General features: G+C 42.5%; 1 protein-coding gene across 1 annotated transcript; it reads right to left on the minus strand.

Annotated features, from left to right (window-relative positions):
* Positions 1 to 1,211: 1,211 nt before the first annotated feature.
* On the minus strand, positions 1,212 to 21,207 carry LOC146173888 (acetylcholinesterase-like). Its single transcript, XM_084583595.1, has 7 exons — positions 20,963 to 21,207; positions 17,743 to 17,964; positions 15,221 to 15,567; positions 9,876 to 10,166; positions 6,245 to 6,512; positions 4,024 to 4,376; positions 1,212 to 2,347 (listed from the first exon to the last, which is right to left on the minus strand). Exons 2-7 carry the CDS (start codon positions 17,941 to 17,943, stop codon positions 2,206 to 2,208), a joined length of 1,602 nt encoding a protein of 533 aa, XP_084439721.1. The 5' UTR covers positions 17,944 to 17,964; positions 20,963 to 21,207; the 3' UTR covers positions 1,212 to 2,205.
* Positions 21,208 to 22,332: the final 1,125 nt, after the last annotated feature.

A 22,332-nucleotide genomic window follows, 5' to 3' on the forward strand; every position in this document is an offset into this window, starting at 1 on the left:
GCTGAGCTTTAACTTTAAAATTTGACCCTCCAATGAGCAGTCAGGGTTTATGGTCGACAATATCGACTGATTTGATCTTCTGGCAGTCCAAGGAACTCTCAAGAGTTCCTGTTTTGTACACGCGGTCAGTATTGCCACCCATTTGCTTAAACTCTGCATGAAATAATGTTAGAATGGGTCCATGCCGGCCGGATTCAAGGCTCGGTACTCGAATTAGGTAGCAGACGAATCGACCACTGCTCAATCGTGGCGGGTGAGTTTTTTCATTATAACCAGGTTTAAGTATGAGTAAACATCCGCCAGTTGGAGCGGCGGATTTCACATTGCGCCACACGCAGGGATAAACCCGTGGCCTTCGCGGTCAGCGCGCTTTCGCAAGAAAGGTGATCGAGGAGGTCATGAGAAATAGATCGCCTTTTTATGCTGTCGCTCTCAGATGGCACTACATCTAGTTTAAACTGCAGCAAGGAAGCCTCTCGACAAATCGAAAGCATTTTTGGTAAATGTCTGTTAATCAGCAATAACACAAAGGTAAAACAAGTAAACGACAAAGATCACCTAGTTTCGCATTACAGTACGTTTATTTTTACAGTAATAGCGTTATCGCTTCAAGTAAAATTTGTTATTTCATGACATTTTTTTATATGAGATTCTACTGCACGTGCGGAAGTGAATAGTGGGACATGCATTATATTGCAGTGGAATACTTGCCCGTAAATCATCCAGCAAACAGACAATTGAATCGTGGTTTCCCAGTTTGAGTTTTAATTTTGGGTCGTTCAAATCTACGTATAATCATTGTTTCGTTCAGGTTGGGTCCGACAAAGAATTCATGTGATATTTGCTTAACCCTATACTGCTAACGTCATCATATTGCGCGATATTTTTCTTCATTTTACTTTAGCACATTTGTACGAAAAGAGTAAGGTATGTTTTGCAGTTATGTGTTTGCTATCATTCAAATCTGAACGAATTTTCAACATTATAACTAGAATGGGTTTTCTCGCAAGCATACACTACAGCTGTGATCACATTTAATATCCTGGGCCAATCTATAGCGTAAATTCAAAAGACCAACACAGGAAAATAGACCTCCCTCTGCGCCTCTCCTCTGCTGATAAACTACCATCTGTTTGTGTTCCTGGGCCAGCAGATTGCCCTTTTTTGACCTAAAAATGTCATGAAACTATCGCAAAACCCGTATTCTTTAAAATGCTCTCATATTGTTCTGGCTAATTGTGTCGAATGCTTTTTTTTTCTGTCCGGAAGGAAAACGGCTTAAAATTTGGCATTGTGCCCTGCTGTAAAATTGCTTAGTAGAATGTATTGCAGCCTCTCGGTGGTTCTTTAACGTGCACTGATATCGCACAGCACACGGGTGCCTTGTTTTTCACCTCCACTGAAAAGCGGCCGCCGAGGCCGGGATTCGATCCCGCGTCCTTGGGAAGAGTAGTCGAGCGCTGTAACCACTGCGCCACCCCGTCGGGGCGTTTAATGCTGTTCTAGTAATAAACATAGAGACCAAAGGCTACCTGTTTGCATATATTGAGATTGGTTTCAGCAAGTTGTAATTCTCGGCTAGTTGAGGTGTCTTCGAAAAGACGTTGAAAGAGACTAGGCAGTGCCTAACCGTACTTGTGACTTGTTTTTAATGCGTGTTTGTTTTTATTTGGCGCGTTTAATTGTGGTTTTAAGCGTCCGCCGCTGTACAAAATGACCACGTGCAAGGCGCGTTCCGATCTTAATTTTTGAGGGTGGTGTATAGGCACAAGCAGCGAACTGCTAGCGGCGCCATGGATACCTTGTTATGTTGCGTAAATTGCTAATTTATGCGTCTAGTGGAAGGGTTTCAAAAACGTCTCGAATTAAAGCTGTTGCACACGTTTTCACTTATACCAAAACATCATTTCAATTATACATAATTCCTTTACTGAAGAAAATAACAAAACTTTATTTGCTTGTAAGAAGTGGGGAAGAATGTTTGGAGAATGTTCAACATTTCAACGACTCCAAGTTATATTTAGCTCTCTTGCACTCTTTGAACTCAAATGGTTTAATTTAACATGGACCGTTGCTGCAAGAAGTGAGAAATAATTGTTTCTTGATAAAAGAGCACCCTGTTTTTTTCTATTACCGAACAACAGCGGAAAACGGATTGAGTAAAGATATCTAATCCTTTTTATGCACGTCTCTTTCGAGAAAGGTCTAATGGTGCCTGGCTAAGTTGGCGCACTGCAAAGAATGAAAACCATTGATATTAGTTGTTGCATTGCTTCGCAGCACCATAGACGTGGGTGAACGGACGCTGTAAGTCGGCCACAGAGACGTCCTTGGGTCTGCAGGCAGGCTGAAATGTGGAGAAACAAATGCACAGTGAGGTCGACGTGATGACGTTTATGAGACGCAGCGCTTTTTCTCTCAGCTGCCATTGTCCTATCCACTAAATTCGCTTATATGTACATCACACCGTGAGACTGGAAATGATATCATGCTTATCTAGCACCGTTAGGCTTATTCTATATGTGCTCCAGGCCGCAAATCAAATATGTGGAGCGTGCGGCTCTAGATTACCCAAAGCTCTATTCCTATAAGAAAAATGCAGATATAGGCGTGCAGTCTATGCCGACTTTGTTTACCGGTGGTACTTAAAATATCACAAACAAATAACAAATACTGCTCAAAAACGTGCCCGATAGAAGACAATTGCCTACACATGCATTTGAAATGCCTTCCAGCAAGGGTCAACTGTGTACCAGTGGTACCGTCTTTGCCAACAGTAACCAGGCAGCGGGTTTCGCTACTAAGTTGGGTAGTGGAGACTTCGTACCACTTCTGAAGCTGTAAATCTGTGCAAAGTAAAGGCGAGCTCCTGCCCTCTTTAATAACAATTTGTAATCCTCTTGGAAGCTATGATGGCTTTAGAATAAAAGCGAGAAGCAAAACATGCAGCCTGGTTACTTTTGGCAAAGACGGTACATGTTTCAAGCTGGCCGTTTTCAGCAGTTTTCACATGTTACCTAACCTCGACCTTTAGGGTGGTTTTATTTGGGAACATTTTATCGAGTGCGCAATATTCAACGTTAGAACTTCCTTGGTTTTTCGACACTCCTTAGAAAATGTATAAAGGTAAATAAATATGAGCGCTTGAATCGAGGTTCTTACGAACAATGTTACGAATTTCATGTTCTATGCTACTTGTTTGGAAGATACAGGATTAAACGACCACTGAAAAAATCTGAAATCATTTTTTTTACACTTGTTAGCAATTCGACTACACGTGTTTGTACAAATGTACGAACATGCTACTTCTCCCCGCCAGATTCCGTTCCTTTCTCAAGTTCGTGCTAATTTTTCTGCCTCGACTATTCTGGTTTGGTAGATGGCCAGCTACAATACAGATCACATTTATTTATTTACTTCAGGAGCATCTAAAATAATAAAGTTAGCTGTGTGAACGGACATAATTATCAAATTAATGTATATATCTCAAGAATTTTATCAACCAATTGTGCGTTACAAAGAAGCTTCAATTTAGCTGGTTCGCTCGCATGCCAGCGGCGTAATACTCCTGCACAGTATAACTTACACAGTACTGCTGCACAGTATAAAAGCTCAATAAAACTGGTTCTCTTTTTAATTATTTTAGAGTATCATCCCTTTTGTCAATATTTTGGAAAGAATTTTTAAGGGACAGAGCTGCTACATTTACCATAATACCCCCTCCTAATCACTTTAAAAGTTTAACAGCTTTGTACAAATATTTTATTGATTTAATGCGCAGGATATAATAAACCCGCACAGATAAGGGAGATTTAGGAGAACAAAGCACTGTCACCTGCACGAGCTGCTTCAAATAGGTGAAATTTGCAGTTTAATAATGATTTCTCAAGATATGAAAAAAAAAAAACATCCAGGAAATTCGCGTTTTGTTTACAATAAGTTAATTTAGCGAAGAGGGTTGGTGTAGACGGGCAAAAATAAAGAAAAGGCCGGTTGCACTCGCTAATAGCGAATGGTTCTCACCCTGCAAATGCGCCGATCATCGTGAGCAGTCTTTCCGACATGGCTACGTCTTCATCGGTGTGCTTGCCGCGGTTTTGTTCCAGCAGGGGTAACCCGAAGGTAAACGGGAGATCGCCGCCGTGACCGACACCTGCCCAGGACGGCCGCGGCTTCTTTGCAGGCAAGTGATCGAAAACGTACGTGTAGACTGTGCCACCATGTAATGCATGGGCGGCGGCAGCAGAATGCATGGGACACACGAACACTCGGTTGCTCATGTAGTCGATGACCTTGCGCCTCATCGCAGCCTTACTTGCCGCAACGTTGCCTTCCAGTAGAGATGCAGGCACATCATTCATCCACAGAGTGAGTGTCTGCGAGAAGCGATGAGCATGAAAGTACACTTTAACTCAGAGTAGATATGAGAATTTGGTGTTTATTGAATGATTCGTAATGGGCATCTTAGGAAACGTAGAGCAAAGAAGGCAAGTACAAAATGAGCGATACACGCGAGTTGGTGCAAATGCACCAACTCGCCCAATTCAGCATTCTTGTGAAGATTCGTAATGACCTGGATAGAATTGCGTAATTGAGGGATGCAAAAACCTTATAAATCAGCATTAATACTCCAGCACGTAGAAAATTCGATAAAGTGCGAGCCTGTAAGGCTTTAATTACATTCTGAATATACCCCATTTTGAGAACATGCGATAAGTACACAGCAACCAAGGCATTGTAGGACACACCTATAATCATTTGGCTACTAAAAAATGTTCAGCAGTGGGATTATTCCCGGTGTGAGTCAGTTTCTTATTGTGCTAATTCAGAATGCGTCGAGATAACCAACTCGCTGCCTCTCACCGGCTACTTCATAAGAATGCCCTCAGGTTGCTGACATTCCTTCGCTTTAATTTTTAAAAAACATTTTTACTAAACATGATATATATTTGCTGAACTACTATGAGCACGAAAGCAGAAATAGAAATTCTGTTATAAGCAATTCTGCAACGAAATTCTTCCAAGTATTTCTTCGATACGCCTTTAAACGTTTGAACGCCTGAATTTAGTAACATCGACAACAGCTGCTCTTGGCCTCCGATGCCTGCAAATAAGAAGTCGTAAACCTTTTCCTTCGTCCTAGCTTGCATAATTTTGTAATCAATTTTTATCATTTGTATTGAAGAATTACGATACTTTAAAATCCAAACATTTTAAGCCTTTCTTAGAATCATTCAGAATCATGGCTCCAAGTTTTTACTTGTTTCGCTGCTGTTATATTACCTCTCCTGATTTTCTTTTGGCTTCAATTTTCCTCGTATGGAGAATTCCCTCATAGACATTGTAGGCAACAGAAATGCATCTGTGTTCAAAATCAAATTTTATTTTTGCCCCGGTACATTAGGTTGTGGCTGCCAGAGCAAGCGTGTCTTTAGAAATATTCATGCACAACTCTATGGTTATCGCTATAGTAATAATGTTAAACTGACTAAATAAATTTCTAATTTATTTACGAACAATTTCTTAATGGAGTTGTTCATCTACCATATATAAATTTTCGTTCGTGTTTTTTAAATTTTAGTATTCGACAATGCTGCTAAGTGTAACAGCAACATCGGTAAATATGAAAACATATTTAAATATTGCTATTTTACGCCCATATTCTTGTCATAGTGTCACTGAGAAAAACGCTCGCAAAAAAAGACGGTTTTCAAGGTTGCTGAAAAGTATTAATCTTTTTTGTTGTTGCTATGCTACTGGTCCAATAATCAACCGGTGGTGCATACATTTAAAACATTCCAAACTTTCCAAAGCGCGCGTCGCAAATTACCGAGTTACCTCACCCAAATGTTGTGAACATTACCTTTTGCCTGGGTGTCACGTCTGAGACGCGCTATCATTAGGATTGGAGATTCGTTACAAGGGCGAGGTTCATACGAAGAAGACTTGTTGCACGATCCGAGGGCGTCGCGCCCCGTTTTGTATTCGCATTTTAGGATGCGCACGCGGTTAGATAAAGAAGGTAGCGCAGTGGGCATGCTTTTAGCTGCCTATTCTCATAACCTCCTTTCGTTTTTATTCCTCCTCATACGGTCCCCCTATCTTCCAACCTCGTTTCGAGGAGCAAGAAAGACGTTATGCAGTGGATTGAGGGACAGTTTCGTATCGACCAAATACAAGTTTTAACAAGAAAAGTAGCAAGCGGCTGTCGTTGACAAAAACTGTGTGTAAGCTTTTCACTGACCTCGTACAGTGCGTTTTTCAGTGTCTCTCGGTCGTAGTTGTCGAGCTCCTCGGCAAGAATCTCGGGCTTTGGTTGCTTCCATGCTAACATACTAGAACCCTCATCTGACGTCACTCCTGTGAGGAGGTCAATGCCAGAATCAAAGATGCCTGTACGGAGGGCCAAAAAAGGCTTTATAGGCAGGAAGGCATCATGGTACGTAGGAAGGAAGGGAATATGCTTTCCAGGCACCGCCTCCAACGACGCTTTCACGAGCTCGTCAGCCGACCTGGCATAAGAAAACAATAGTAACAGCCACTATTGTTTCATCACACTAATTTGCAACGCAGGAGCAGACACAGGCAAGGAGTCATCCGGAGTATGAATTGTTTTCAGAGTGACTAGTGCTTAATGCTCGTCTCGCGGCATTTGAATTTGCGTTGTAGACGCCACAAGGAGAAGTTTGTAGGAACAGGAAGTGGTGGCGGAACTGCTAGCCTCGACTTCATATGCCTCTAACGTCATATTTGGGCAGCAGGGGAAGCAGTGTAGTGCCTCTCATGCGTCGAGAATTCATATGGCAAGCACACCAGACAGTAGAAAAAAAAAACTACAGAACCAGGTCAAACACACGACAAAATATTCTGTATTCTGTTTAAACGTCAGATTTTTCTGTAGTTCTGTAGTATTTTTCTATTGTAACTACAGAAATGTCTGATGTTACTACAGGAAGTTCTGTTGTCACAACAGGTTTCGCGTCAAAAACCGCACTGAAATTCTGTCGTAACAACAAAAATTTTCTGTACTTTTTTTCGACTGAGCAATGCAGTGCCTGACCCAAACTATAGCACGCAACCGATTTTCATCTACAAGGCAGCACGCAGACCACATGCAGGAATAGGACTATCTCCAAGTATGCGTAAAGACGCCAAATTTGATGCAGAAATAAAGAATTACTTACAAATTAAATAAAAGTTTTTTCTGGAAATAAATAGCGGGCCTGTAGTACATGTAAGAAAATCAAAATGGTGGAGAACAAGGTTTCTATACGTAGTCAATAGACAAACATTTTTATCTTAATGCCAATTTGTACAAAATTGATGTCGCGAGACAATGGCGCATGTCAATATTTCTCATGCTCAGACTTTGTTATAGCTTTCGTCGAAACGTTATGCAAATTTGACCGTATATGAGTTTTGCAGCGTCCGAAGAGCTGCACAAACAACGAGAATTCGCTACGCACATCCGCGCTGCTTGATGCTGTTGCTGCGTAGCAGAAACGTTTGTATGTCGCTTAAGAACAGTCAGTGCAAACAAAAACTGGGCCACAGTTTAGTTTGTCTTTTTACGTACACGACATGGAGAAGCCGAAAGATATTGTTACGTACTGAGTACGTAACGAGGCTTTTATTTTCAGCTGGGTAAACGGAGAGTCCCAAGGCTCACCAGACTCCGCTTCTCTATTTCCACTGCTTTCACCGTGCTAGTAGAACCAAGACAAAGAAGCATTTAGTGCACAAACCGAGCAATGTCAAGCAATCCACAGTGCCGATGGTCGCATGTTCACGGTATTCTCACTAAGCCGATTGCCGGCCAAAAATGCAACACTGGGACCTTAAATATTATTCACCTTTTGAAATCAATAACAAAAATGATAACCCTGGTTGTTCAAACAGGCCGCGACGCAAATGTAACGTACGCGAAACTTTGCCATGTCGTAACCGCCGTCGTACTTCGTTGTAAGCTTTTTAAAAATTTTGATGTTGTCGTTTGATTTGTTTACTTCCGCTTTGGTACTTTTTTAATTTTAACGTACTTGTTTTGTTGCCAGCAAATCAATATCGTCAAAGTAAAGCGACCGCGTGGCCGCACCGGCGCATTTGAGAAAGTATAGGAGCCGGCGGGAATTGCCGAGGAAGGTTTAGGTTTATTGTTGGCAAGGGCTAGGTTTATCCGTTAGAACCGGCCGGAAATTGAAAGTCCACAAGTTTTCTGCTGGGATTTAAATTTTTCATAGTAGTAGAGTTTCACTTTTACTACCCCCGCCGTTGTTCCTCAGTGACGCTCTCTGACTAAACATACCCCTTTCGGGCCGCAACATCCTGGCCTTATCCGCCTCATGGTGGACCACTCGAGTGTTGGTGAGTAGACCAAAAGAAAAACGTTTATAGCAGAAAATTGGTTTTACTTATGATCTTGGTACTGAAGCCTAGACGCATAGAAAAAACATGAAATTAAAAAAAGGAAATCAAGCCCTGGAGAGAAAATCTGCCCGATAAGGTTTGTTCCCTAGGACACCGCTACGGCGTTGCGATTAAATCTGTCCAACATATAATTGGAATGGCGCTGCTTACTCAGTTTAAATCACTGACATACGAAAACTGTACTAACGTTTACCTTGCATTTTAGAAGTATAAACCAATGACTACTCGAAAATAAGACGCTGCGAGTTTTTGTCCACCACCAATCGATGTTTTCCAAAGCCTTGCTTACATCTTGCAATGCAGCATTGAACAAGATATAAAAGTTCTCCATTGCTTGTTTCCCGTTGTGCACTCAGCACCCACGGTCTTACCATTCCTTAGAACTCGACGGAGGAAAGCGACGGCTGTATGCGGTTCGCTATGCACGACGGGTGTTAGCAGACAACGCCCTATGATCTTTAATTCCGACCCTCACATTTCCCGGCAAGAAGAAATTGTTTGGAAAAATGCAGGCTCTAATTTTCGATACCTCAACCCGCTTTTATCTTGAAGTAAAATTTTTTAGCGTTACGATGCACAGGCTGATCTTAGATAGAGTTCCTCTAAGGGTCTAATTCTTAGATCGACTGCTGTCATTCCGATAGCTGGTGAAAATCGCCAGTACACCATTTGAACGACTTTGTGTGCATTAGTCACAACAATTTAGATACTAACCCCTCAGCAGTGCTCAGGTGGAAGTATTTCTTGTCCTTTCTTCAAAAATTGAGAGTGTGCCTAATGCGTGTTGCGTATTTTTTTCAATTATACCTCTCGGCGCACGCGATTACATGTGAAAAAACGTTACCTACTTTTCTGCCAAATTGTAAAAATGAAATTAAACAGCATGTATGATTTGAATGCAAGCGTGCTTGTTATCGATGCCTTGTCCGTTGGTGGCGTTGTCACAAGGGCGCATTTTAATTTAGAATATTTTTATAGGCTCTTGCAAGGTACCTTTGATCATTCGACAAACTAGTGTTCCTGATCATGATTCAAAGAAAAAAAAAAAACATTCCAAACTTCTCGCCTCATTCAGCTCCTAGTTTCACTCATTTTCTCTTTTGTCCATTTGCGAATATACGGAACAGAAGGGACAAGACAGAGGTACAGGAAATGCGGGGCAGGATAGAGGTATTGACGGGGGGAGCTCCTTCTCTTTTTATTTTGGGCCCATGAAGTAGAGATTAACACGACGCCTTCAGAGGTTTATTCAAAGATCTTGTAATGAATGGCCTGAGAAACGTTTTAGAGACAAAGATATTTCCTCCATGTACAGTGTAACACTGAGATTTGTTAGCATTTTGATCAATGAGTCTCACGAGCAGCAAGGATAATTTTTCAACATATCAACGTATAAAATGAAATCAAAGCATTCATGCGTGCAGCTCAAAGACACGCGTAGTACTAACCGTGTACGTAGGCACCGAATGACGTCATCGGGGTGGGACGCTAGAGTTTTGTTCTCAGAGTGGCATCCCACAATGGAGGCCAGGACATCCCCCTTGGACACGCTCTCAGGGATGGTTTCGGTCAAGTCCGGTGCGCTGATGACGCCGCTCATTGCAATGGCCCGCCAGAACAGATTTCGGCTCATCGGGGAAAGCACGTGCGCGTGTACGCTCATGCCGCCAGCGCTCTGCCCAAATAAGGTGATGCGTGAATTGTCGCCGCCGAAGTGCTGAATATTATTCTTGATCCACCTGTTCAATTGGTAGCAAAAAATGACGTTTCGCTGTTAATTTCAATATACTTTTATGTCGCTTCGAATTCGGGTGCTGTTATGGATTTGCACTCGTTTTTTAGTGTTTGCAAAAAAACAAATTCCACTTACCCTAAAGTCTCGTGAACACAAAACAGTTTTCACAATTTGGCCAAGAACTTCCGTTGCATTTTGAAGGTTTGTTTAGGTTTGTATATATTCATATTTTTTTAGAATCGCCACAATATATAATACAGTGCCAGTATGATGCTAGGCAATTCTAGTAAAACCAATGTACTTATTTTTTGGCAGCAACCTTACGTCAGCTTCTATCAATTGACAGCAGTCATTAACCTCTACCACTTTTCAATTACTCGCAACTGCGGTGGATACGATTTTGCGGACGTGGTCTGCGGACAGAAATCTGAGCATAGGGAAATAATTAACGCTTTTGCGTTAAAAAAATTATTTGCGTAGCTTTCTAGGGTTTACTGTCTCAAAGCAAATATAGCTAGGAGAGACAATATAGTGGAATGTTCCGGAAATTTCAACCTCCTGCAGTTTGATCACCTGCGGAGGCATGGCACAAAGCACACATGTTTTGGTCTTGGTCTCCGTCGAGGAGCAGCAGCCATGGCCGGAATTTGAACCCGCCTATCTGCGTTAAGCTGCTGAGCGCTCTAGCACTGAGTAGCTGTGGTGAGTCGAACATGAAGCAAAATGAATAAAGATGTGTAAAGCAGAAATAGGCGAGAAACTATAACTAATTAGAAGGCGCCAAAACAGAAACAACTAAACGGCAGTTAACATTGCACACATCATCATCATCATCATCAGCCTGATTATACCAACTGCAGGGCGAAGGCCTCTCCCATATTTCTCCACATAACCCGGTTCTGTGCTAGCTGCATCCACTTGACCCCTGCGAACTTCTTAATTTCATCCGCCCACCTAACTTTCTGCCGCACCCTGCTACGCTTTCCTTCCCTTGGAATCCAGTTTGTTACCCTCAGCGACCATCGGTTATCCTCTCTTCGCACTACATGTCCTGCCCATGTCCATTTCTTCTTCTTAATTTCTACTAGAATGTCGGTAACTTGAGTTATTTTTCTGACCCACTCTGCACGCTTTCTATCTCTTAATGTTACCCCTACCATTTTTCGTTCCATAGCCCTCTGGGTTGTCCTCAACTTAAATAGAACTCTCTTGGTTAGCCTCCACGTTTCAGCCCATAGGTGAGTACAGGCAAGATGCAACTGTTATATACTTTCCTCTTGAGCGATACTGGTAAGCTGCTAGTCATAATCTGCGAGTGCTTGCCAAATGCGCTCCATCCCAATCGTATTCTTCTTGTTATTTCCTTTTCGTGGTCCGGATCTGCGATTACTACCTGTCCTAAGTAGACATATTCGCCTACTACTTCCAGTATTTCGCTACCTAATGTAAACTGCTGTTCCTTTCCGAGGCTGTTGAACATTACCTTAGTCTTCTGCATATTGATTTTCAAGCCTACCTTCCTACTTTTACTGTCTAGGTCATCAATCATTATTTGCAGTTCATCCCCCGAGTTGCTTAGCAAGGCAATGTCATCAGCAAATCGCAGATTACTGAGGTGTTCTCCATCTACCCTTATCCCTAACTGCTCCCATTCCAAGTCTCTGAATACTTCCTCTAAACAAGCTGTGAATAGTACTGGGGAGATTGTGCCTCCTTGCCTAACACCTTTCTTTATGGAAATTTTGTTACTTTCTTTATGCAGAACTATGGTTGCTGTGCAGCCACTATATATATTTTCCAGCACTTTCACGTACGGCTCGTCTACCCCCTTATTTCGCAATGCCTGCATCACCGCCGAGGTTTCAACTGAGTCGAATGCTTTTTCGTAATCAATGAATGTTATGTATAAGGGCTGGTTATATTCCGAGCATTTTTCTATCACCTGATTGATGGTATGGATATGATCGATAGTAGAGTACCGTTTCCGAAACCCTGCTTGATCCTTTGCCTGATTGCAGTCTAAGGTTGTCCTGATTCTATTAGCGATTACCTTAGTAAATACCTTATACGTAACAGACAGTAAGCTGATTGGTCTGTAATTTTTAAGGTCCTTAGAGTCCCCTTTCTTGTGAATGAGGATAATGTTTGCATTCTTCCATGGTTCCGGTACCGTCGATGACACCAGGCACTGCGTATACAGGGTGGCCAGTTTTTCTAGCACGATATCCCCCCCGTCCTTCAGCAAATCTGTAGTTATCTGATCCTCTCCAGCTGATTTCCCCCTTTTCATAGTTTCTAGTGCTTTCTTGACCTCGTCCTTCGTCACTGGTGGAACGTCTGACTGTTTTTCCCTGCCGCCAATCTCATTACGGTCCTGACTGCTTTGGCTACTGTAGAGATCGGTATAGAACTCCTCGGCTACTTTGACTATCTTTTCCATATTAGTGATGACGTTGCCCGCCTTGTCCCTTATCGCATACATCTGGTTTTTGCCTATGCCCAATTTCTTCTTTACCGCTTTAAGGCTTCCCCCGTTCTTTACAGCATGCTCAATTTTCTCCATGTTATACTTCCTTATGTCAGCCACCTTGCGCTTATTGATTAGCTTTGATATCTCGGCCAATTCGATCTGGTCTGTTGGATTGGAAGCTTTCATACTACGGCGTTTCTTAATCAAATCTTTCGTCTCCTTAGACAGCTTGCCGGTATCCTCTCTAACTATCCTACCGCCTACTTCTACCGCGCACTCAGTAATGATATCTCTGAAATTATTGTTCCTTGCCTCTAGGGTAATGTCGCCATCCTTAGTTAGAGCTGAAAACCTATTCTGTAGCGAGATCCTGAACTCTTCTGCCCTCCCCCTCACCGCTAATTCGTTGATGGGTTTCTTTCTTACTAATCTGTTGCGTTCCTTCTTCAGATTTAGGCTAATTCGGGACCTCACCATCCTGTGGTCACTGCATCGCACTTTCCCGGTTACCTCTACATCTTGCATAATGGCGGGGGTTGAACACATTATGAAGTCGATTTCATTTTTAGTCTCTCCGTTAGGACTTTTCCATGTCCATTTCCGGTTCTTCCGTTTGCTGAAGAAGGTATTCATGATTCGTAAGTTATTGCGCTCTGCAAACTCAACTAGTAACTCCCCCCTGCTATTCATAGAACCAATGCCATAGTCACCTACTGCCTTGTCTCCTGCCTGTTTTTTCCCTACATTGGCATTGAAATCGCCCATTAGTACAGTATACTGCGTCTTTACTTTTCGCATTGCCGATTCTACATCTTCATAGAAGCTTTCAACTGCCTGGTCATCATAACTACATGTAGGTGCATAGGCCTGTACAACCTTCAGTATATACCGCTTATTAAGCCTAATTACGATGCCTGCAACCCTCTCATTATTCCATAGAATTCATCTATATTACCCGCTATATACTTATTGACAAGGAAACCTACTCCTAGTTGTCGCCTCTCTGGTAAGCCTCGATAACACAGTACATGCCCATCCTTCAGTACAGTATATGCCTCATTCGGCCTCCTAACCTCACTAAGCCCTATGACATCCCATTTCATGCCCTCTAGTTCCTCTAACAGCACTGCTAAGCTAGCTTCACTAGCTAAGGTTCTAGCATTAAACGTTGCCAGGGTCAGTTTCCAATGGCGGCCTGTCCAGCGGAGTCAGGCTTTCTTAGCACCCCCTGCTGCGTCACAGGTCTGACCGCCGCCGTGGTCAGTTGTTCCGCAGCCGCTGGTGACTGAGGGCCGGGGTTTTATGGAGCTTATCATAGGAGGTTGCGGCCAATTACTGCACCAGGGTGGCCAGCTCCTGTTCTGGTGAGGGAGTGCGTTGCCGGAGGTGTTCACCGGCATCAGGTCGCACCCCAAACCTGTTTATGCAATTCCATCGACACGCGGACTTTTTTTTTTCTTCTTCCGGTGGAGAATTGCGCGGCACCGGGATTTGAACCCCCGGTCCTCTTGCATGCGAGGCGGATGTTCTACCGCAACGCCACCGCTGCACTCCCATTGCACACATATTAAAGTGCAAAAAAAAAGGTCCATTCCCTGTTTGAAAGGAAGATTGTAACTTCGGCGATTACAATTATACTATTTATTCAAGCGGTATTTTTTTATATATAGAATTTTTTATATGAATTTGTCGGGATGAGCACATTTTTTATCATTTCTAAATTTCTGAATCAAGTTTCACAAAGCATAGACAAGGCTGATCTCGTTTCACTTTAGGGTAGGTCTCCGATTCTCACACTACTTTCTGGGCTACTTTTTATAACTAATCTCGGTACCATAACATAATTTGAATAATCGTTTTTGCACCACTTCAACCAATTTGTCATTTAGCCTCTCACTTATAGTTTAGAGCAATTAGTAACATGCATTTGCATAAAGAGAATATATTTGCTTACGCTCATGCTCAAAATGGTGCACCAGATGTCCATTGAATTTAACATGGGCTAGAGAAAATGCCTACGCAATCATACAATGGGACGCGATAAAACTGCACAAGCCCTGTCAGATTTATTCGTTATATTGAGTTGATTATATGCACTTACAATTTTCACGCACTTTTCCGTCAGGCGCCTCTGCGCAAAGCCCTCTTGAAAGTGCATGCGGATGAACGTGTAGGGCAGAAGTGAATGACTGAGCAGGTGTTGGAAGAAGGCAGAAGGCAGTGAGAAGGAAGCAAGTGTGCTCGAGTTATGACAGGAGCGTTTCTCAGATGTGGACGTAGTGCATGTTTTGAAATATTGATGGGTGGAGCTTCTAACAGAACTGAAGGTTTATTGTATTTGGAGGCAGGCACGCCTATAGATGACTTTTTGTTTTAACAGGCGTTGTTGAAGGTGCACACGCCTTCACTGCTCCGGAGAAGAAATATTAGGGTCACCAAAAGACCATGAAAAGTTTTCGATGCGCTCCAATTTAATTGGGGCACGAAATGGCACAGGCTTCACACCCGAACAATGGCAGCTGCATTTACCCGAATGAGTAATTTTCTTCTATAGCACACAAAATAGATATAGATATGAGACTGCTTACTTAAGCGCTAAGTTCTGGTCGAGAAAACCCATATTCCCGGGCGACTCCGGGCTCCCGGCGTTGAGAAAGCCCAGTACTCCAACTCGGTAATTCATGGACGCCACGACAATGCCCGTCTTAGCGGCGATCACAGCCCCACTGTACTTCTCGACGCATGCGGATCCGTGAGTGAAGCCTCCCCCATGGATCCAGACCAGCACCGGAGCGCCGCAGCTGCCCTCTCGAGCCCATACGTTAAGCTGGAGGCAGTCTTCGCTGTATTCTACCTTGTCGGTCACGGGCTCTGCACCCAGCGGCTGCGGACATACGATTCGGCGGGCAGTGGCGTTCAGCGTACCCTCCCATGCCTAGAACAAGCAAAGATTATGTTGAAACCATATGAAATGATAAACGCTTCATAATTACGTAATCCTCTGATGTCCTTAGGCAATAAATAGCGTTCATGAAAAAAAAAAAAAGCCTCATAACTTTTTTCTTTATTTTATTGTTTTCAGAAAGCCAGCTTCATTATTCACTTATTACACCGTCATACCATGATTTCTCTTAAAGAATAAAAATAATCCCGCCCATTCATTTCGTCTTTTGGATGCGCCATTTTAAACGCAAAGTATGCAAAAATTACTAAATCATGCAAACGACAAAAGTAGCGTGCGTTTATTCTTCAGTCCATGTCATTTGTTTTAACAAGCCACGGCGAGCTAGTCAGTGTTAACGGTTTGAAAGCACCGCACGCCGTATTTCTTTTTTTAATTTATTTAATTCTTGCATGTTGTGCTTAAATAAATGCATTGAGCTCTAAAAAGAATAAGCAATAGTATAATAATGATATCGTTTTTAACTGTAAATATTTCAACGTTTGAATATTTTGATACTATTAACCAGATTTTCATGGCGTCGCCGCATAATCATATCTTATTCTAGCAAAGCAATCTGCTACAGATAGCTGCCAAGGGTGCTTTCTCTGCGAAGAAAACGTGACCGGTTCTAGAAACAGTAGTTGTCGAAGGGAATACGCGCATGTTTTTGTTTTATGCTCCTAAATATCTTCATGTATATTTTCTTCCATTTTCGAGCAACGCCAAAAACGGGAACTTGAAGAAAAGGTGTAAGAGCTTTCATAGGTGTTGATTTCTTTTAGGACTGATATAGCTTACACGCTCACTATACATGTATGTATAGTAACATATGCCATGCATTGTCCTTGTTTACGCTGTGGAACCCGACAAGCGTTTGATTTTTCACGAACTTGAAATCTTATTTAAATAAAAGCAGAAATGAGTGGAAGCAAGTGAATTAAACAAGGCGTGAGCGGAAACCCCAGTTAGCGGGCTCTTATTTTCTGTAATCAGTTTTCGATGTCCTGCTTATTTTGTTGCCCACATCCCAAAGAAAGATGCGTAATGCTTCTTGCATTTGCTACCGTACGAGACTTCCACAACCACGCACATTAGGGGTGACTATGGGGTCTCCTACTTCTTCCTTGGGAAACTCTGTATTCTAATTTTTTTAGTGAGCTACTGCTCACCGGTCTCGCTTGGAAATAGACAGCAGTAATAAGTTCATTATATTATGTCGCGCGCATTTCCAAATGATGCTTTCGGACACAGACATTGGAATGCATTACGTTTTTCCATCTAATGATGGAATAATCAGCGCTTCGCAAATATTCTCGCCCTACGTATTGCCGTAAAATATTTATGCAAATGTTTACGTTTGTATTGGTCACCGCCCCAACGCGACTTAGGCTTTGTGAAAGGCCATGGTGGAGATCTTAGGATAATTTATACACCCGTATTTCCTTAAGGTGTACAGATATCGCAATTTAAACAGGTGTTTTGCTCCTTACGTCCGTCTAAATGCGGACTCGGTGGTTTTACACCACTCCCGCCGTACATCTCCGTAGCCTTACTACCTAGCCGTCGCATCAGTAATAATTGCGAGATAACATTTTCCGGAGTATACCCAGTCGAAAACAACTACATAACCCCGTAAAAAAATACGATTTAATATTCTGTAGTTCTGTTGTAAATATTTTATTTTACTGTAGTTCTGTAGTAGTTATCTGTAGTTCTGTAATTTTACTGTGGTAGTTTTCTATTGTCTGTAGTTCAGTTGTACTTTCGCTGTAACTGCAGAAAGCTCTGATATTACTACAGAACGTTCTGTTGTCACAACAGGCTCTCTGTCAAAAACTGCACAGAAATTCGGTCATAACGAAAATTTTTCTGTAGCTTTTTTCGACTGGGTACTATAAAACAGATGTCGATTATGTCTGTTGCAAGTGTCTGAAAAAAGTAGCATACTAGGAGATGCAAAATACTGTTCACAAAGCCATTGTAATGGACGGCTTTATTAAGGAACCTTTTCAATGAAGCACTCAATAAAATTGTTTGATTTGCTTTATGATGTTTAACGTCGAAAAGCGACTCAGGCTATTTCAGTCACGCAATGAATGAAGTAGACTGGCCGCTTATACAGCTGTGCATATACCTAACCATAGAGCATTATTATTCAATTGTTACCTTGGCAGGCACTGGGGGCTTGAAGTGAAGTTCTTCGATGGGGGGCTCGGCGAAAGGAATTCCGCGGTACTCTTCTACAGTGGTGCCCAGGACTTCAATTATCTGACCACCCACAGCTCCAAGTTCCGTTATGCGTTGGACGTCGTAACCTCCGCAAAGGAGTCCCTGTAGAATAAATATCGCCGCTGCCGCTACCCTCATCCTGGCCGCGTGCACAGCTTCCTGGAAACCATTAGCAATAAAGGTTTAGCCATGGGTGAGATCATGCAGAGGAGCTCTCATAATGACCTGATTACATACATGCACCACTAAATTACTCCCCTTCCCTTTGCTTATAATTTTAAATTGACCATGTGTCTTGCAAATCTAATGATCCTCTTCGGCAAAATGATTCGGAATCTACAATCTGCACATGTAGGCACGACTGCAAGCGAGAAAACGTGAGGAGAAAAGAGACAACTCGGTAAACCTACTGGCCTAGTGCATGATTAGGCAAATATCAGAGAACAAAACAAACTGAGCACCATATTTTTTTATTTTGAAAAACTGTTTTTTAAAGCAGGCAGCAAAGACAATAGCGCTTAATACAGTTGAAACATAAAACACGTCAGCTTGAAGGTGAAAGAGAAATAAAAGAGACAACGCATAAGAACTTAGTTTAAGAGAGTGCGTTGCTGGGCAAGACGGTCAAGCAGGATACATATGATGGGTGCTACAAAAAGCGACAGGGACGAAAAGTGAGCACAAGTGCAGGAAGCAAATCCCACGCTTGTCTTCCTTTCTCATCCTTGTCCCTTTGTACACAGCACCCATTGTATGTAGCATGCTTGACAGACTTGCCCAACAACGCACTCTCCTATACTACGTTTCTTATGACGTGGTTCCTTTTTTTGCCTTTCACCTTCAAGCTGTCATGCTTCAACTGTGGCCTGCGCCATTGTCTGAGCTACTGCCGAGCAAATTATAGGCTTTAAAGAAAAAAAAAGCAAAGTAATTCACGCCCAAAGCGAACTATGGAAACCAAATACATAACTCATATAAATCACAAGTTAATATGAGCAATGTATGTTAATTAACCAGACTTTTATTTCACTCTCTAAGGCCTAAGTGTATCAGGGATCTCTAGTAAGATTTTGACAATTTTTGATTACCGGTGCTTCGCCAGCTATTCGGTAGAACCTGTTTGTAGACAAGCTTTCACACGGACACGTATGATTGCGATCGGTAGCGATCAAGATTGATATTTCAAGCGTGATAAAAATGTATTGTGCTACACGCGCCCACTCGATACCGATCGACAAGCTAGACCGCTAAACGAGACGGCGCTGTGTATACATGGAGCGTCATTTGTAATACATATAAGAATATCAGCTTAGTTAAAACTTTGTTCTCCATTTTCCGACCCCATTTCCATAGGACGAGTAGCAGTGTAACATCAACTGCGCCCGCAGTAAGGGCACCGGGTGACTAGCTCATGCGAAAACTGGCAAACGGGTTCAAGCCCGCCCGTTTGCTTACCACTGCCGCACCGTGCACTTGGTGTCGAGAGTTCGGACATAGTCATGCGGTTGAAATCACATACATTTAAAGGAAAAGTTTTTTTTAATTGTATGTTTCATGAGAAGTCTTTTTAGGGACCCTTACTTTTAGTTACATATTTGATCAATGTCTGTGAACGAGCGTGGCCGCGACTGCTCAACCGCGGTCGAGACGGAGGAGTAGGATCGTGGGTGATTGTGACTACATTCGCCGTGCAGCAACGCCGTATTTGCATGAAACTTGATTTCGGTCGACTTGATTGCAATCCGAAATGCCCACGATTCGAAATGCTTCATGTTTTGCGGGGTGCTTTTCTGCATATGCCCTTGAAAATAACTCAATTCTTTCAATGCGCAATTAATATCAGGCTCGCTCTTTCAATTCACACCTCTGACATCATTCGTGCTGTGGAATACCAAGATGCACCCATTTATCACGTATATAAGGTGGGCGGCAGTAAGTCGAAGCGATTACGACTCCTCATTGGTTTCGAGACATAAAAGTACATGCTATCCGAATGTTCGTTGAATCCACGATATACGGGGCGTCTGGCGACGCAGAAACAGTTCTATATAAGCGTTCACATCTTCAATCAATGATTGAAGATTGAAGAATGATTGGCGTCATTGATGTAGCCATCTATTTACCGTGGAAATGATCAGACACTGGCTTACCGATTTATATCAGCTGAACAAATGAATCTTGAATGTGAAATGCGCCGTCTCACTTGCCAAGGGGCTCGTTTCCTTATTGCAAGCAGGGAGACGATTTGTTTACGCAAGTTCCGAAATGTTTTCTTTCTTTTTGTCAGACGGGAATTCTTTTGGGCTATAATTGGTTTCTCAACTGTACAAAACCCTGATTCAATCCATTAGGTCACATCTTCATGAGTGCCATATACTTTAGCATCGTTTTGATTGAAATATTAACATAAATAACTCAAAGAAAAACTAGATATAACGTTAACAGTTTGAATTGTAAAATAATGTGAATACTAAAATTTCCACTAAGAAAGTAGAGCCAGTGTAAAGCTACATTGCAATGAAGTAGCAGTTTGGACAAACAGAGCAAGTACGGACTAGTCAAACAAAAAACGACTTTAAAGAGAAAGGCACTGAAATACGACACATGCAAGGCGAGGTTGTGGCAAATCAATTAGAAATCATACACAAAAGTGACCGGGATGCTAACGTAAAAGTGCCACCGGGCCGCTAATTTAGGGAGGGATAACAATTAGGAAGCCCGTCTGTGCAAATTGTTTAGATACGGGCACCCGGCCTACGAGTAAACTTTGCGGTAAAGTTCAAATGTGTTCAAATTTTGCTTGACGCATTTCCTGTATCCGACTGCTTTTAGGTAGCAAACGTTTGTTTTGGACGCCAGGAGCGGAAGTGTTTTATACTGTGCTTGGACTGTTACACTACTGCCCTTCTCTTCGGAAATGTGGCAATGTGTAGCAAACTTTATCAATGGCGAATACCTGACAAACGTTTTCGCTGTCTGCGGCACATTAAGCGCCTTTACATTGCAAGAAAAGCGTTAGTGGCTAATTAACAACGCCTCAAAATTTCAGCGGTCTATTTAATTTCAATCCTCACAATGTGCCTTGAATAACATCCTGTAGTTCCCGAGCCTCTAGTTTGGCTGGTGATTCATGCTTAAGGGAAAACCAATATCGTACCTGAAGCTTTGGGTGGCAGTCCCCGCTCTCTTGGAACGGCGGAGGTTCACTACGCACGACGCCGTATTCCAAAGAACAGCTTACAACTAAGCTGCCGTTGACGGCGTCTGCGTGTAGGACTCCTTGAAGAGTGTCTAATGTCGTCAGGCGTACCAGATCCCAGGCGCGCAACAATGCTCAGAAAGGCGTGAGTGTTCTTCGTTAACCTGACAACACGGTAAGTTACCTTGACTTTCACGCTTTCAGCGTCGGTGCCCTCAAAACACAAAATTGTCTTTTTTTTTTGCATTTTGTTACCGATCAACGGCTTTTCGGTATGGATTTAGATATGATAACGACCTCCTGAACGGTTGCGAAAACAATGATAAGATACAAAAGAAAACAGATAGAAGAAAAGAAGTAGCGATATATCTGCAATTAACCCTACAGTTCACTTTGGGGAAACTCAGAATAGCAAGAGCTAACGTATTCGGACAACCGCTTAATAGCGCTTACATTAGTTTTCTTTGGCATCCCAAGCTTATGCGCCAATATTATAGGCTTGCTTATTTGCAAGCTTTCTTTCATCGAGGTGCGTCGTGTACAAAGGTGCGCAGCTTCGACATCCAATTCTCTAGGACCAAGCGTTCTTCAATCAAATTGTTTTGGTTTGATTTGTAGGGATTAACGTCCCCAAGAAACCATAGTGGAGGACTTTGGAAATTTTAACCGCCTGTGGTTCTGACATGCACTGATATCGCACGACATACCAACGCCTCTCCGTGTGCTGTGCGATGTTAGTGCACGATAAAAATTTCCCATTTAATTATGTGGCGAGAGTTATAAAGCGGCCTCTACAAAGTTCGTACTACAGACGTTGTGAAAGAACATATGTTATCATTTTTAATAGCAAACAACATTTTTGACCACTGCTAGCTGTGTACATTACCTGATACCATATCAAATGAAAACCATGGAGTGGAAGCTAAGCAACCTAACCTGCAGCCGATTCAGCTACGCTGCGCTAAGCACGTCGCATCTCATTTCATTTCGGTACATGGCCACGATTTGGAGGTCAGGATTTTTTCAAGGATTAGAAAAACAGTGAGTGTATACCATAGAAGGATGATCATTTGGGATAGTTAGTAGTGATTCATATTTAGTAGAGTACAGCTGTGCTGTGGTTTGCTGTACTAAATATGATAGTGTATCGTGATATTAACGCACTATCAAAGTCTGGGTAGCTAAGGCATCTCAGCAGACCAATCCGGTAGTAGTGTTTACTGCAACCGTAGCGCATAAGTTGAATTTGACAACGACGATAACATGCAATGCAACAGGGTTGCAGCTAAACACGTGCGGTGATCGGGTGCGGAGATAGCATTAGAGAG

The sequence above is a fragment of the Amblyomma maculatum genome, chromosome 11, assembly GCF_055883805.1.
Source record: "Amblyomma maculatum isolate TAMU_Amacu chromosome 11, ASM5588380v1, whole genome shotgun sequence".
Classification (NCBI taxonomy): domain Eukaryota; kingdom Metazoa; phylum Arthropoda; class Arachnida; order Ixodida; family Ixodidae; genus Amblyomma; species Amblyomma maculatum.

Bases quoted from the DNA above. Each gene is read 5' to 3' on its own strand.
- LOC146173888 (XM_084583595.1), bottom strand. From the start codon at position 17,943: ATGAGGGTAGCGGCAGCGGCGATATTTATTCTACAGGGACTCCTTTGC. The intron at 4,377-6,244 runs GTCAGTGAAAAG...CGCTTCTCGCAG, and splicing joins TGAAAAACGCACTGTACGAG to ACACTCACTCTGTGGATGAA. The intron at 2,348-4,023 runs GTGAGAACCATT...TCCACATTTCAG, and splicing joins ATGATCGGCGCATTTGCAGG to CCTGCCTGCAGACCCAAGGA.